Consider the following 14,100-nt stretch of genomic DNA (forward strand, 5'->3'; position numbering starts at 1 on the left):
TAACACTTGTGAAGTTTACTAAGAAACAAGGAAACTCAACTCTAATCAGACAGGCTTGAACCTTTTACAAAGGTTTTAAAAAAGTAACTGTATGTAGGCATAAACAAAAATACAAATTTTTCCCCACTACCATATCTCTTGTGTTTTTTTTCAGTTTTATAATCATTTTTAATCTAAATTTAAATGTAATGGTATGACAAATGTAAAGAAGATATGCATTTTCTTATTTAGTGTTTTGACAAGCACTGACTTAAATGTCTGTTTTTTGTACTGAACAGAGCTAGTATCAAAAATATAACAGTGACAGACATGCTTCAATAACTTCTATATGCTTTTCTTTCTATTCAATATTTTCTGATTACAAATCCAAACTATTTTTCACAAATCCCGTCATTGTTTAAAACCTGGCATGAAAACCATGTTTCAACAGTCAACAGTAGCTTCATGTAGTTGCCAATGAGTTTTTGCTGAATGGTAGCTGTGTCGTGACAGACCTTGGGAATAAAATAACTCATTATAAATGTAGGGATGATTGGAATGTGTGCAATGCTCCTCTTTTTTAATTTGGAAATTAAACAAGTAACTAAATTTAAATGAAAAAAAACAAAACTTACAACTAAACATTTTAAGTAAGGATGATATGAAAAGTATATATCTGAAAAAAGTACCAAACATCAGAGGCCTTTTTGAATTTGGGCTGCAAGGGGGAGCAGGAATTAGGATTGTTGCATCACAGCAAAACCGTTATGGTTTCAAATCCTTGTTGGGGCCTGTGTGGAGTTTGTGTACATATTTATTTTTCTCTAGGATCTCTGGTTTCCTCTGAAATGTATATATTACCATTAGGTAATTATGGTTTGGCCGCAAGATGGACAAGATGGACTGGTGAAATATCAATCCTGCTTCTTGCCCACTGACTACTTGAGAATCATAGTGAGAATCAATATATAGTTGTTACTATATAACAATTTTCATTTTTACACCTCTTAGCAGTAAACAAAATAGTTTTTAAGTTTCTGAAATGAACTTCATTTTAAAAGTGGATAGTTTAGAACTGACTGTAGATTTGGTTGGATGCTTTTCAATAAAGATAGGGGCTTCACAGTATGTAATGCCAATGCATGGATAGATGGATTATAAATCTATATAAAACACATGAAATTGGTTAATGTAACATTTATAGGACTATATATAAGGTTGCACTTGTATATGTGAATAAATTATAATTAAATCATTTTGGAATTGTTTTGATATTTAGACAACTTGGAGGACCCACTGTTAGGAAAAGCCATCAAAGGGATTTCGCTGACTCTGATTTAATAAATGTATGGTTTTCGGGCTTATTAGATGCTACATGTAGTCATTTCCAATTTAGATGAATTTTCTCCAGTACTGGTGATGTGTACATTAATCTTGACCTTGTTACAGGTGAATAATTCAATTAAGGGCAGAGCGAGCTAGATACCACATTGCTGTCGAAAAATGCGTACGATGACATAAAGGTCTGGCTTAGTTCATCTTTCATTCTCAACTGTAGCTGCATGAAGGCTGTACTTGTACAACTGACAGGGCTGTACTGGCAGTGCGAATACCAGGGATTTATTTTATTATATATATACATACATACACATACACACACACACAGATAGAGAGAGAGATAGACACACATTATCAGAGAGCGTCAATCAAATTATCTGACCAGGTTTTTCCATAACAATGACAATGTTATGTACCATAAATGGACTGGAGATGGTTAAAGAAAAAAAATCTCTCAGTTTCTCACATTGCTGTTCCAGTGACATTTTACTTGAGCATGAATAACCACTTCTGTAAAGGTGTTATTAACGTTGCATGTGGTGTTCAGAAGAGCTCTGAATAAGCACCTTCAGAAATAATCGCTCACCGCCACCTTCCATAAAGCACAGGTTGCTTTCATTAATTGTGACCATAATATCTGCCACAAAGGTTAGAGAAAAGGCTGTGACTTGGGATTTACCTAATGTCTGGGGCTAAAGCTTAGCAACTTTAATTTAGAAGGAGTCAGTGAAGCAGAAGGAATTTCATTGACATTATTGCAGGTTACATGTGATACTAAACAAACCATCTATTACTGATTCAGTCCACATCCAATGATTTTTCTCAGAAAAAAAGTTTTGACACAATGTACTCTGGTACAATACTATATTTTAAAATATTTTCTGAACTACAGAATCTTTCTCAGATCAAATAATATGCACATGTACAAACAAACATTCAAAAACTAGCATGTGGATAGATAGACACTCTTGTGTGACAGATATTGCAGTGTGAATCAACCCAAGCAGAACCAAGACAACAAAATATTTGAGAAAAATGTAACCACTACTACTTTAAAATTTGTCATGTTTCAATTTTATAATGAGTTCATAAAGGTGTAATGACCCAAGTTTGGTAAATAGAACAATCAGGGAAGAACAGTTTGAAGGTGTTTGATAAAGGGCAAGTGTGATCAACAGCTTGGCAGAGAACTGAAAATCCCATTTGTTCAACACCACCTATGACAACAACTACAATAATACTGGGCTGCACTTTGGTGCTGCGTCATTGCCTCACAGCATTCAGGTCCTGGGTTTGAATCCTGGCTTGGGGTCTTTCTACATGCTGTTCTCCCTGTGCATGCTTGGATTCACTGTAGGTACTCTGGCTTCATCTTAAAGTCCAAAAACATAGCGGAGAGTGAATTTCTCCATTGTGAGATCAATAAAGTTTTATCTAATCTAATGGTTTCTCCAAAGTTCTCCTAGGTATGAATACATGTGTGCATGATTGTAATTCTGTGTTTTCATGTGGGCTGTTATGCACCCCACTTCTTGCCTGCTCTTGGCTGCCCTTTGAATGAATTTGCATTCTTGATTTCTAATCATATTGCTAGATCTCTCCAACTCCCTTGTGGCCAACTACTGCCATCCCATTTTCAGATCTCCCACCGCTGCAAGGTTTGCAAAGTGATGGCGATTCTTTTTTAACATGTGTTGGCACAGTAGGTGCCTCAGGGCTCAGTCTTTGGTCCCCGGCTTTTGTCTCTTTACATGCTTCCTTTAAGTTCAATACTCAGAAAACATAGAACATCTTTTCACTTTTATGCTCATGACAGTTAGATATGCACGCCACTAAAAAAAGGAGCCTTTTCGATCCAACCCCTACAATTGTGTCTTGAAGACATTAAAGTGTGGATGGCTTTAAACTTTTTAACTTTAAATGACAAGATAAACCTGATTCTCTTAAAACAACATTTCAAAACAGTAATTAATGCATTTGTTACAAATTGGGCTCATTTACTGTAATGCTTTCTACAGTGGACTCAGCCAGTCCTCCTTTAAGCATCTTCAGTTTTTCCAGGATGCTGCTGTTCGTCTTTTTGTCAGGATCTGGGCTTTGTTTTGGCTGTTTGTTAATTTTGATCAGTTAGTTCACTCCCCTGCCTCAGGTTTTATTTCTGTTTTAGGTTCTGTCTTAGTTTTGGTTTGGGTTTTGATTTTGTTTATGTTATCAATTCACTTGGCCTGCTCAGATCACTTCTCTGTATCCAGCCTTTAATCAGTCAACTCACTTCACCTGCCACCTATCTGCCAGCTCACCTCTTAGTCACCACCCTGTCACTCCCCTTCACCAGTCACCAGTTTACTTCAGTTTACTTCCAGTTTACTTCCAGTCACTTTCCTTCCCCTGATTAGCTCCACCCATTCCGGTAATTAGTTTCACTCCATTCACCTGCTCACTCCCCTACTTATACCTGCCTCGTTCCCACCTTCAATCTGCCAGATCAATTTGAGCCTTTTGGTGAGTCTTATCCAGCGTTCTTTTCTGATAGTCCTGTGAATATTGACCCAATCTGCCTTTTTGACTTCTGAGCCTGCCTGATCCCTGAACCTGTTTTTCTTGCCCTGTCTTATTGCTTACTCCTTTTGCTGACCTTATTCTGCTTTTGGATTATCTGAGCTTGCCTTATCCCTGTCTGTATTCCTGCCTGTTTTGGACTGCCATTTTGTGTATTGACCCTGGACTGTTTTTTGACCACCGAGCCTGCATATCCCTGTCTGTTCTATTTTTGAGCTTTATTAAAGCCTTTTCATTTACCTCGCTTGTCTGGTTTGAATACTGGGTCTCTCTGTCTCTCTAGTTCATGACACGTTTAACTGGAATTGGGAAGAGGGAGCACATCACGCCTATTCTGGCTTCCCTCCATTGGCTTCCTGTGTCTACTCAGACTTTATCCATTCTAATTCCTCAAGCACCCGCATTCTGTTTTCTACATTTAAACTCAAAACTAAAACCTGTATTCTCACCCTAGTCCCTCTCATAACACATATCATAAACACTTCACTTATCACAGGTTCTGTCCCATCCCCACGGAACCTTGCCACCATTACGCCCCTCCTGAAAAAACCTGCCCTCAATCCTGTTCACCTTGCCAACTTCAGACCCATCTCACATTTTACATTACTCTCAAAAATCTTGGAATGCTCAGTCATCTCCCAACTCAACCAACATCTTCACACTTCTCAGCTGTTTGAACCATTTCAATCTGGATTCCGCACCGACCACAGCACAGAAACTGCCCTGCTCAAAGTCACTAATGACCTCCTCCTCGCTGCTGACTCGGGGTCCATATTCATGCTTTTTCTCCTTGACCTCTTTGCCACTTTCGATACAATAAACCACACCATCCTCCTCCACCGTCTACAGTCCATCGGCATCTGCGGTACAGCACTCCTTTGGTTCACCTCTTACCTCTCTGACCATAACCATTTTGTTTCTAATAACAACGTTATGTCCCATACCTCCCTCATCACTCATGGTGTTCCCCAAGGTTCGGTGTTGGGCCCCCTCCTCTTCATTATTTACATGTTACCCCTTGGACAGACAATTCGCTATCATGGACTTCGTTTTCACTGTTATGCTGCTGATACTCAACTTTACATATCCACAAAATCAATCACCCCCAGTTATTCTCTCCACTATCATTCACTGCATCTCAGACATTAAAACCTGGATGGACAATGATTTTCTAAAACTCAACAGCAACAAAACAAAACTCATCACTGTTCCAAATGCCCTTCTCCCTTCTGTTCGAAAATTCAGCCTCACTATTGATAGTCACAATGTTTCCCCCTCCTCCTCCGTTCATAACCTCGGCATCGTGTTGGACTCTTGCCTGTCATTTCAATCACATATCAGCCACATCACCAAAACGTCTCTCTTCCACCTCCACAACATCGCCCGCCTCCCAGTCTGCAGTTGAAATCCTCATACATGCCTTCATCACCTCCATACTCGACTACTGCAATAGTCTCCTCTTTGGTCTTCCCTTCAGCCATCTCCAAAAATAATTTGCTGCCCACCTACTCACCCGTCCCCGATCCAGAGATCACGTCACCCCTGTCCTCCAACAGCTTCACTGGCTCCCCTCCAATACCGTATCCAGTACAAGCTTCTTCTCCTCACCTACAAGTCCCCTCATAATATGGCCCCTCCATATCTGACTGACCTCCTGAAACCCCACCGCCCCTCCCGCTCCGTCCGCTCTGCAGACACCAATCTCCTCACACCCATCACCCGCACCAAACAGCAGACCTTGGGGGACCGAGACTTCGCTGCTTCTATCCCCATCCCTTTGGAAGTCACTGCCCCAAACCATCAGGAACTCAGACTCATTACAGAACTTTAAATCACACCTCAAAACTCAACTATTTAAACATGCTTTTCGATAGTATGCTTTTCCGTATATTTTTGTGTTTTTAAAAATTGTTTTGTAAAGTGTCTTTGAGTGTCCAAAAACGTGCTACACGAGTTTGATGTATTATTATTATTTTAAGATTATTTTGTTTTTAAAAGTTTACATGGTCTTGCCCTATCTTACCACTCTGACCTGCTTCATCCATACTCTCCTGCTCATTGCCTCAGGTCAGTTTACCAGCTGCTCCTGGAGGTACCGAGGTCTAAATTTAAGCTCAGGGGAGACAGAGCTTTTAGCATTGCCGCTATGGAACATTTTGCCGTTTCATATTAGAAGTTACCCTTTATTGTCCACTTTTTAAACTCACCACAAGATACTTTTATTCCTTGGCTTTTAATACATGTTGAGACTTTTGCTCTTATCCCTTGTTATATATCTATTGTAATCTTATGTTTTTCTCCATTTTGAATTTTATTGATTATTGTCGGGCTGCACAGTGACGCAGTGGGTAGCGCTGTTGCCTTGCAGCAAGAAGGTGCATCAGTCAGTTTCAAGACAACAACCTAGCCTTATGCACATCTAAGAAGTTTATAAGTATTGATGCAACATGGCAATTGATGCAATACGGGATGCAACATGATCTTGTGTCATGGAATTCGGTAAATTAAAATGTATCATTTCTCATTAAAATCAATTCTGTGTCACAAAGCACTGTCCAGTTCTCTTAGGTATTGTATGATTTTTTTTCCTGGTAAAATAAGTCTTTGGTAATATCATTAGCACTAGATGTAAAGTTGAGTGTTTTAAGTCTAAGAGTCTTATTTTGAAGTAAGGGAGGTTATATTTCAATTAAATTTATTTATGAATTGCCAATTCACGACCCAAGTTTTTTTTTTTTTCAAGGCACCTTACAACTTCAGTGCAGCAACTGAAAAACCTCTTGTATTGATAAAGTGGGCATACAAAGATGTTAGGTTGGCAGACAACACTTGTTTACAAGCCTGATGGAAAACCTCCAAGACTTTTAAATCACGTATTTGGCAGCATTTTTCAGTACTCAGTAGAAAAATGAAACTGACAGATGAGATACAAATTATTAGTAAGCACTGTAGGAATATAGTGACTGGCATCAGAAACTTATCAATGTAAAATTAAAAGCCGTTTTCAAATGGGACAGCAACAAAGGGCTGTTTGGCCGGAATTTAAAGAGTCTAAAGTGTATTTTATTATGTCCAGTTTGAAATATAATATATTGGACTGATGAAACCTACACTAAACTTCAAATCAATTTAAATCTAAAACACAGTTTGGACAAAATGTGTCCGGAGTGCTTGTGAAATTTTACAGAGCCTAAATAAAGAGCTGTCTGTGTATATGTGCAACACTGTGGTAAGGGATCTGCATGGCACAGGAAAGAAAGGACTTGGCCCAGGTAGACAAAACAGCGCTGGGGATTGTGGGATGATCTCTGCTTGATCTGGACTCCATCTACCCTAGACAAGTTCAGACAACAGCCAGGACCATCCCTGCTGACGCCTCCCAGCCTGCCCACAGCCTGTTTGTACTGCTGTCTACAGGAAAGCAGTACAGAACCATTATAACATAAACTAACAAACTCAAACACAGCTTCTTCCCTTGAGTTGTCAAAGCCATCACTCCTCCTTAGACTCCCACTATTTACTACGCTTTACTGATTCAGTTGACTCCAGAAAAGTATGTTTATTGTTTTTACTCCATTGAGCTGTGAATGCCACAATGCCCCCAAACTAAATGTCATTGCTCCTGTGTGTGCGTAATGACATTGAAGACAATTCTGATTCTGATCGATCCATCAACTGACCACTGTCACCACATGCTTGTTCAGGAGGAGGGATTGCGTCCAAGTCAGTCACCTGATGCAATCAGTTAGGTTTCCTTATATAGGAACCTTCAAACAGGGCCAATCCTTTTTTGGTCATAAAGTGTAGCTGTCAACCTAAAACCTTTGAAACAATTATTCTATAATCAATAATGTTGATTTTCATGATACATTAAGTGTTGATATTCTTAAATTGTTTCAATACATTGCTTTACCTCTTTAGTTACGTAGCTCATAAAACTTAATACAGTATATTTGCAACATACATGCTTGCACAGTGCTTTAAGGCAAGTGAGTGGTAAAGTCCTACATACAGGGCTTCATGTGAAGGTCTTTCTATGATTTTCACTGAGCTGACTCCAGGGTCACATGCTCACTGAGCTGTGCTGAATCCCAGAGTAAGTACTATCCATCAATGTGCTATGCCGTAACAGGTACAAACACGAGCACACCTGCGTACGACATAGCTTCCCCTCAAGGTTAAAGTTACATGTAACGGATTAAATTAAAACACTCAAAGTTAAATCATACTCATGTTTTTTTCAAAAGGGTAGTTTCTGAATATATGCAAAGGTCTGCCATTCATATATGTGTGTTCATTCTCGATTTCCCCATTTAATTTTCTAGTATGTTCAAACACTGTTGATGGAGAACTTTCTGAATCATTGCACCAAGGCTATGTGAGAAACCCAAAACACTTATTTGTGTGAACACTTACTGTACCTACAAACCCCAGTCAAGTTTCATACATAAGAACATGAGTAACATTCCCACCCGTTTAACTCTGATAATGGCTGTGAAATTGTCACTCTTGATGATTTGATAATCCATTTTTTTCATATCAGCTAATGCACGCTGAATTTGGCAGGTAACTCCGGTTTGAAAGCATTTGTGAACACTTGTAGATTGTTGACAAGTCGTCAAAAGTCTCAGGTGAATTAACAGTCTGCAAGGTAAGCAAGCAGTGCAAAAATGTGTGTTGAATATCAATTTAATCAGGTAAAATGTAAAATATTATGCACAAAAACATGAACAAATATGACCCCCTTTATGTTCCACCGTGATGAAAATAACAATTTCCATCTTTAGAAAGTCAAAGCAATTACATTAGGAAGTACACTAATTTAGAAATAGCCTCGTAGTACCTGTAAGCCTATCTGCACAGCCTGCAGTTCCTCTTAAGCTGCACATGGCAGTTTATTGCGATGACAGCAATTAAATACCCAAGCGATTCCTGTGCCAGCGGTATTATAACTTATCCCTCTGCACGCCCTGCTCCGTGGAGCTGGATGGGAACAAGGTTTTTAGGTAAACAGTATTGGTAAACTAGCTGAAAGCACCAGACACACACAAAAGCCCATCCTCAAAGGGCGAGCCATGAAACAGAGGATAAACCACACCAAGTGGTTAACGTCACACAGGAGAACCTCAGCGAGGGCCGACATAAAACACAACATTCTCACAAGCTTAAGTAGACGATGAACACAAGCGCTGTCCACACTCCAAGTTTTACCACTCATGTGGGGATTTGTGTTTATGACCAAGGAGTACATTTACAAAGACTGAGCAGGGTTTCTACACTGTAAAACACAGGGGGCATCTTACCAAGCCTCAAATTAGAAGCAATGGGCCGAGTATGGCAGATTTGTGCCTCATCAGCATTATTTGACCCCTTCCCTGCGGCTTTCCTTCTGCCACATCCAAGATTGGTGTTTATACAAAAGCATGAACACCTATATAGCTTTACAGCACATTATCAGGAGATGATTCAGATTTACCTACCGGACTCCTTAAGTAATGTAGATAATTATCAGAAATGACAGAAGTGCTGTATCAAACAGTAGGTTACATAATCTGAGATGCCTTTGGCAGAACGTAACTTTCCTTTTGAGTATATTTGAGTTACAGACGTTACCTGCCATAGCTGTACGAGTCTAGCTGCATTTACAGAATAAAAATGCAGAACCAGTTTTGACTCTGCAAATCAAAAACAAACAGTCTGTAGGATTTTTCAAACCTTGACAGAACAGCAAAAAAAACATTTTTGAAGCCAGGCACAGACTTAATGTTCCATTTCAAGACAAAAAGAGACATCAAAGAATCACATTTGTCATACAGTACGTATATCAGAAACCCAATTTTCTCCATCAATTTTCTAAACAATATGCATCAAGACCATAGAACTGAGAGTGACACTTACCTTGGAAGATGCTGCAAATGGATTTTCTTCCAGTTTTCACATTTGTACATTTGCATACAATCCTCATACTATAATTATCAAATCTTAGTTAGAGGACTCAGAGGCACATCTTAGAAACCTGTGACTGTGGTTTGTATAAGTACAGCAGCTGAATATTTGCTAGTCCAATGAAAAGACATGTATATGTGTGTGCATATGTGTGCCTATGTGTGCCATATTATGCATGCAATCATATTTATTTTGCAGCTTTAAGACTGATATATGGTTTCCTCGTCCGTCCGTTTGGGCTATATGGGTTTTGCATGAGTGGTTCTGAATTATCAGTAAACAAGGTTCAAGCATAAGCTTATGGTGGACCAGTAGAAACAAACTTGAATGTGAAATGTAACAACAAAAAATCTGCTTGCTGAAAAGCAGTAAGGAATACGATTTATAATCTATTATTTAAACCTTTGCCTTTATTAGGTCATTTAGGATTACCAGTGGTATTTCTATTTACCAAAAGATGGAAAAACGATATAAATTATTTCAGAGAATTTGAATTACTTTCTTCAAATTCAGAGGTTTACATTCACCAAAATCACTATGCCTCATCCAGTTTGGGAAAGCCCACAAGGGTATGTAATGTTTTAGGTAACACCCCTAATGCACCACAACCTTGTTTGAAATCAGGGATTATTCAAAAGAATAATCCCTGATTGGTGCTTTGGCAGAAAAGAATTCAGGCAAAATGTCAGGAAGAGAGTTGCAGACCTCCCCCAAGACTGGTTTATCCTTGGATGCAATCTCAAGATGCCTAATGGTACCACGTTCATCTTTTCAAACAATATTGCGCAATCTCGTTCCTTCGTACCTTCAGAAGAGAGATGGGTTCTGTGTCTCAGATATGAATGTATTTTGGTGCAGGGTGTGCCTATTAATCCCAGACAAAATGCAAAGGATGTTTTTGGATGTTGGCTGAAGCTGGTAAGAGAGTGTTATCTACAGTGAAAAGAGTCCTGTACAGTCATTGGCTGAGAGGTGGCAAATTATTTACAAAGTGGCTCAGTGACAAAGCCTTGATCTTAGTCACACAAAAGTGTGGCCTACAAACCTGACTCAGTTACAAAAGTTCAGTCAAGGTGAAAGGTAAAACGTGTTAAAATACCAATGGAAATAGTCCCCAAACCATTTACTCACTTTAAAAGATAAACCTACAAAATTCTCAGGAAATTCTTGCAAACTTCTGGATTTCAAGAAAAGGAATAGAATATTCCTTCATTAGTCTGGCTTTAGCAAACAGAAATAATGTTAATAATCTCAACTGTCCAAAAACAGGAAAACTATGAAACAAAAAAGGCTTTGTTTCATTTTACAATTGAGTAAGATTTAAACTACACTTATTTTAACTTTTCTCGCATACAGCCACCTGATAAGTTTACCATTCCTCAGCGCTGTGCAACAGTGCAGTTTGGAAAAAAGGTGTGCCATGCATAGACAAAGATGCAGAAACCATATCGGCTTAAAGCAACAAAAATCACATTCTTCAAATTAAATAATGTATTTGTCACTTACCTGCTTAAATGACGCTTCACAAGTGTATGGTTTCAGAAAACATTTAGTATAACCTAATAGCTGGTTTTTGGTTTTAAATGTTTGATTCTTAACTAAAAAAAACACACATTAAATAAAAAGCAAAAGCAGACTTGAAAATCCAGTCACCATTATTATAATTGATCATTAGTTAGCTATTATAATGTTATTCTACAATTAGCTATCCCATGCACTGACAAAATACCTATAACACAAGTGAACCTGTTAAATCACAGTTTATTGTAGAAATGATAACAAAACAATTAAAATGTTACCTTGTATGCTCAGTAGGGACCTTACATGCCAAGTCTCTCCTCTCTGCCCTGAGGAGGAGAGTCAAATGGGAAAAAATCAGAAGTCCACTTACCCCACAGAGAGAAGAGGTGAGGATCACAGCCAGGATGGGAGGCCCACAACACTATGATCAACCTCAAAACCCATTATTTAAACAAAAGGAGTGCAGTTTCCCCTGGGTGCAGGTTGTGCATAAGAACTAGGGCAGCAACTGTGGGGTTCACACGCTCATATGAGTCTATATGGCTTTCATGCAATAATACAAAAAACTAAAAGCGACACAGATTGAGCATGTGAATTCAAGCAAGAGCAGCACCTACCTTAAAACCCTCTAATTAATTTGCTGATAACCACTTTTTTTTAAATGCCAGAGACTTTATATACATCATTCAGCATGAGTATATAACGGCAAAAAATTACCACAAAGCTCAGTGAACCCAGAGAATTAAAAAAGGGGAGTACCTTTACTTTTACCTATGAGATTTGATGAAATGTCCCATGAAGAAAGCAGATTCCAGACAAAGAGGAAGAGCAAAGGGAGAGGAGACACCAGTAAGTGTCCTGGCTAAATAGGAGGGTAGTGGACGGGCAGTGATTGAGAGGCTTGATGGCCGCAAATATTTGTAAGCACAGGGCGGGGAAATAGGCGGCTGCTATGGGAGGTGAAAACAGAAAGCTACTTCGCTGCTCTGCTACTCCATGACAATATGCGGTACCACAGAAATGGAGAATGAAGACAGAGTGTACAACTGTCTCTGCAGATGCTCTCAACATGCATTACTGAAGTGAGGACAGATGAGGATTAGCTTTAAAAGTGCAGTAAGCTATTTTCGCTTCATCCAAGCAAGGTTAATGCAAGTTGTCCTATTCTAAAACCACCCCAAATTCTCCAAAATAAATATAGTGAATGATAATAGTTAAAAGAAAAACACATAAGGAGAAATGTCATCACTATTTGGCAAAACACAAACTTTATATTAAAACAAGGTCACCTAGCAAAAGAGTAAGATGGAAAAACTTTACAAGAAGTAAAGGAAATGCCACTGATATAAATGGACAGATAACCCATATCTAAGCTTCAAGCCTGCAGAGGAGTTAGCGGCTCACACATTTCTACACACAGTAGGAGCAGGAAGAACAATGGAGGAATGACAGGAAAAAGGAGTGTAGCCCATACCTTGGTCGCCCATCATCAGGTGTGCCAGACCTTAAAGGAAAATAACAGTACAGTCAGCAGAGAACAAGGGATCATGGGAAACTGTGTGACACTGACATGCAGGCATCTCCTTGACAGGAGATGCCTGTGTTACTTTAGGATTGTTGGGATAAGGGAAAAGCGGGATTGAGATCAAGTGGGGGGCGTACAAACAGGGTTAGTCTGATGAGCATTAAGGTAACCCAAGGAGAGTCACAATGCATCATCAGAAACTTACTATGCATCACTCAGAAAGCAAAAGTCACGTTGACCTTTATACAGGTGCACCTCAGTAAATTAGAATATCCTTAAAGTCAATTTAACACAGAAATCTAAATCACAAGGGGAAACTTTTACATTATTTTGACTATACACACAGTGGGATATATTTCATGTTTGTATACCTGATCATTTTGATGATCATGGCTTACATTTATATGAAACTTCAAATTCAGTTTCTCAGAAAATTTGAAAGTAAAATGGACCCAATAGAAATGTATTTTAATACAGAAAAGTCAGACACCAGAAAAGCATGGCCAAATACTTTAAAAGTATATGCACATAATGGTTGGTTAATACTCCATCAATGCATTTTGGCACAGACGCAATCCCCCTGTGGCTCTGCCGAGGTGCCAAGCCCAAGTTGTAAAACTAGCTGCATTCATGTTGTCTGCGTTGTTGGCTACGTAGTCTTCAACGTTCCTCTTTACAACGTCCATTAGATTATATACGGGGTTTAGTACAGTGATACCGCGGTATTAAACCAGGTGTTGGTGCTTTGGCAGTGAGGACAGTTGGCAAGCCCTGCTGAAAAACAAACTCAGCATCTACAGAAGGTTTTTCAGCAGAGGGAATCATAAAGGGCCCAAAACAATTCCTGATGGATGGCCAATTTTGCACTATATAAACACACTCCCCAAATCATCACTAGATTTTAATCCACTGACCTTATCTATGGTTCAGCAGTATCTTGGAAGACCGAATAGACAGCTTCAGCCCATGCCCTAGAAACCCCTCAGTATGTGGGTATACGTAGGCCTTTTGTAATATTCTACATTTTTGAGAAATTACATTTTAGGTTTCCATCTGCTGTAAGCCATAATCATCAAAAACAACAGACATTAAAATGTCAAATATGTCATCCAGTGAGAAATACATCTGTAAAGGTTTAATTGAATTACTGAAAATAAGTTTCTATTGTGATGCTATTCCCTTTTATTGAGACCTGCTTGATATGAACACCTGAAATACGCCTGAAGATGTAT

At 38.9% G+C, this 14,100-nt stretch overlaps 1 protein-coding gene across 1 annotated transcript in view; it reads right to left on the reverse strand.

Moving 5' to 3' along the window:
- Positions 1-14,100, reverse strand: part of LOC105923295 (neurexin-1a) — a 400,667-nt gene that overhangs the window by 356,835 nt on the left and 29,732 nt on the right. Inside the window, exons 4-6 of the mRNA XM_036126148.1 lie at positions 12,818-12,847; positions 12,103-12,114; positions 11,622-11,669 (exon numbers count right to left, since the gene is read on the reverse strand). Of these exons, the coding sequence (XP_035982041.1) occupies positions 11,622-11,669; positions 12,103-12,114; positions 12,818-12,847 (90 nt within the window). The remainder of the gene's footprint in view (positions 1-11,621; positions 11,670-12,102; positions 12,115-12,817; positions 12,848-14,100) is intronic.

The sequence above is a fragment of the Fundulus heteroclitus genome, chromosome 22, assembly GCF_011125445.2.
Source record: "Fundulus heteroclitus isolate FHET01 chromosome 22, MU-UCD_Fhet_4.1, whole genome shotgun sequence".
Taxonomy (NCBI): Eukaryota; Metazoa; Chordata; class Actinopteri; order Cyprinodontiformes; family Fundulidae; genus Fundulus; species Fundulus heteroclitus.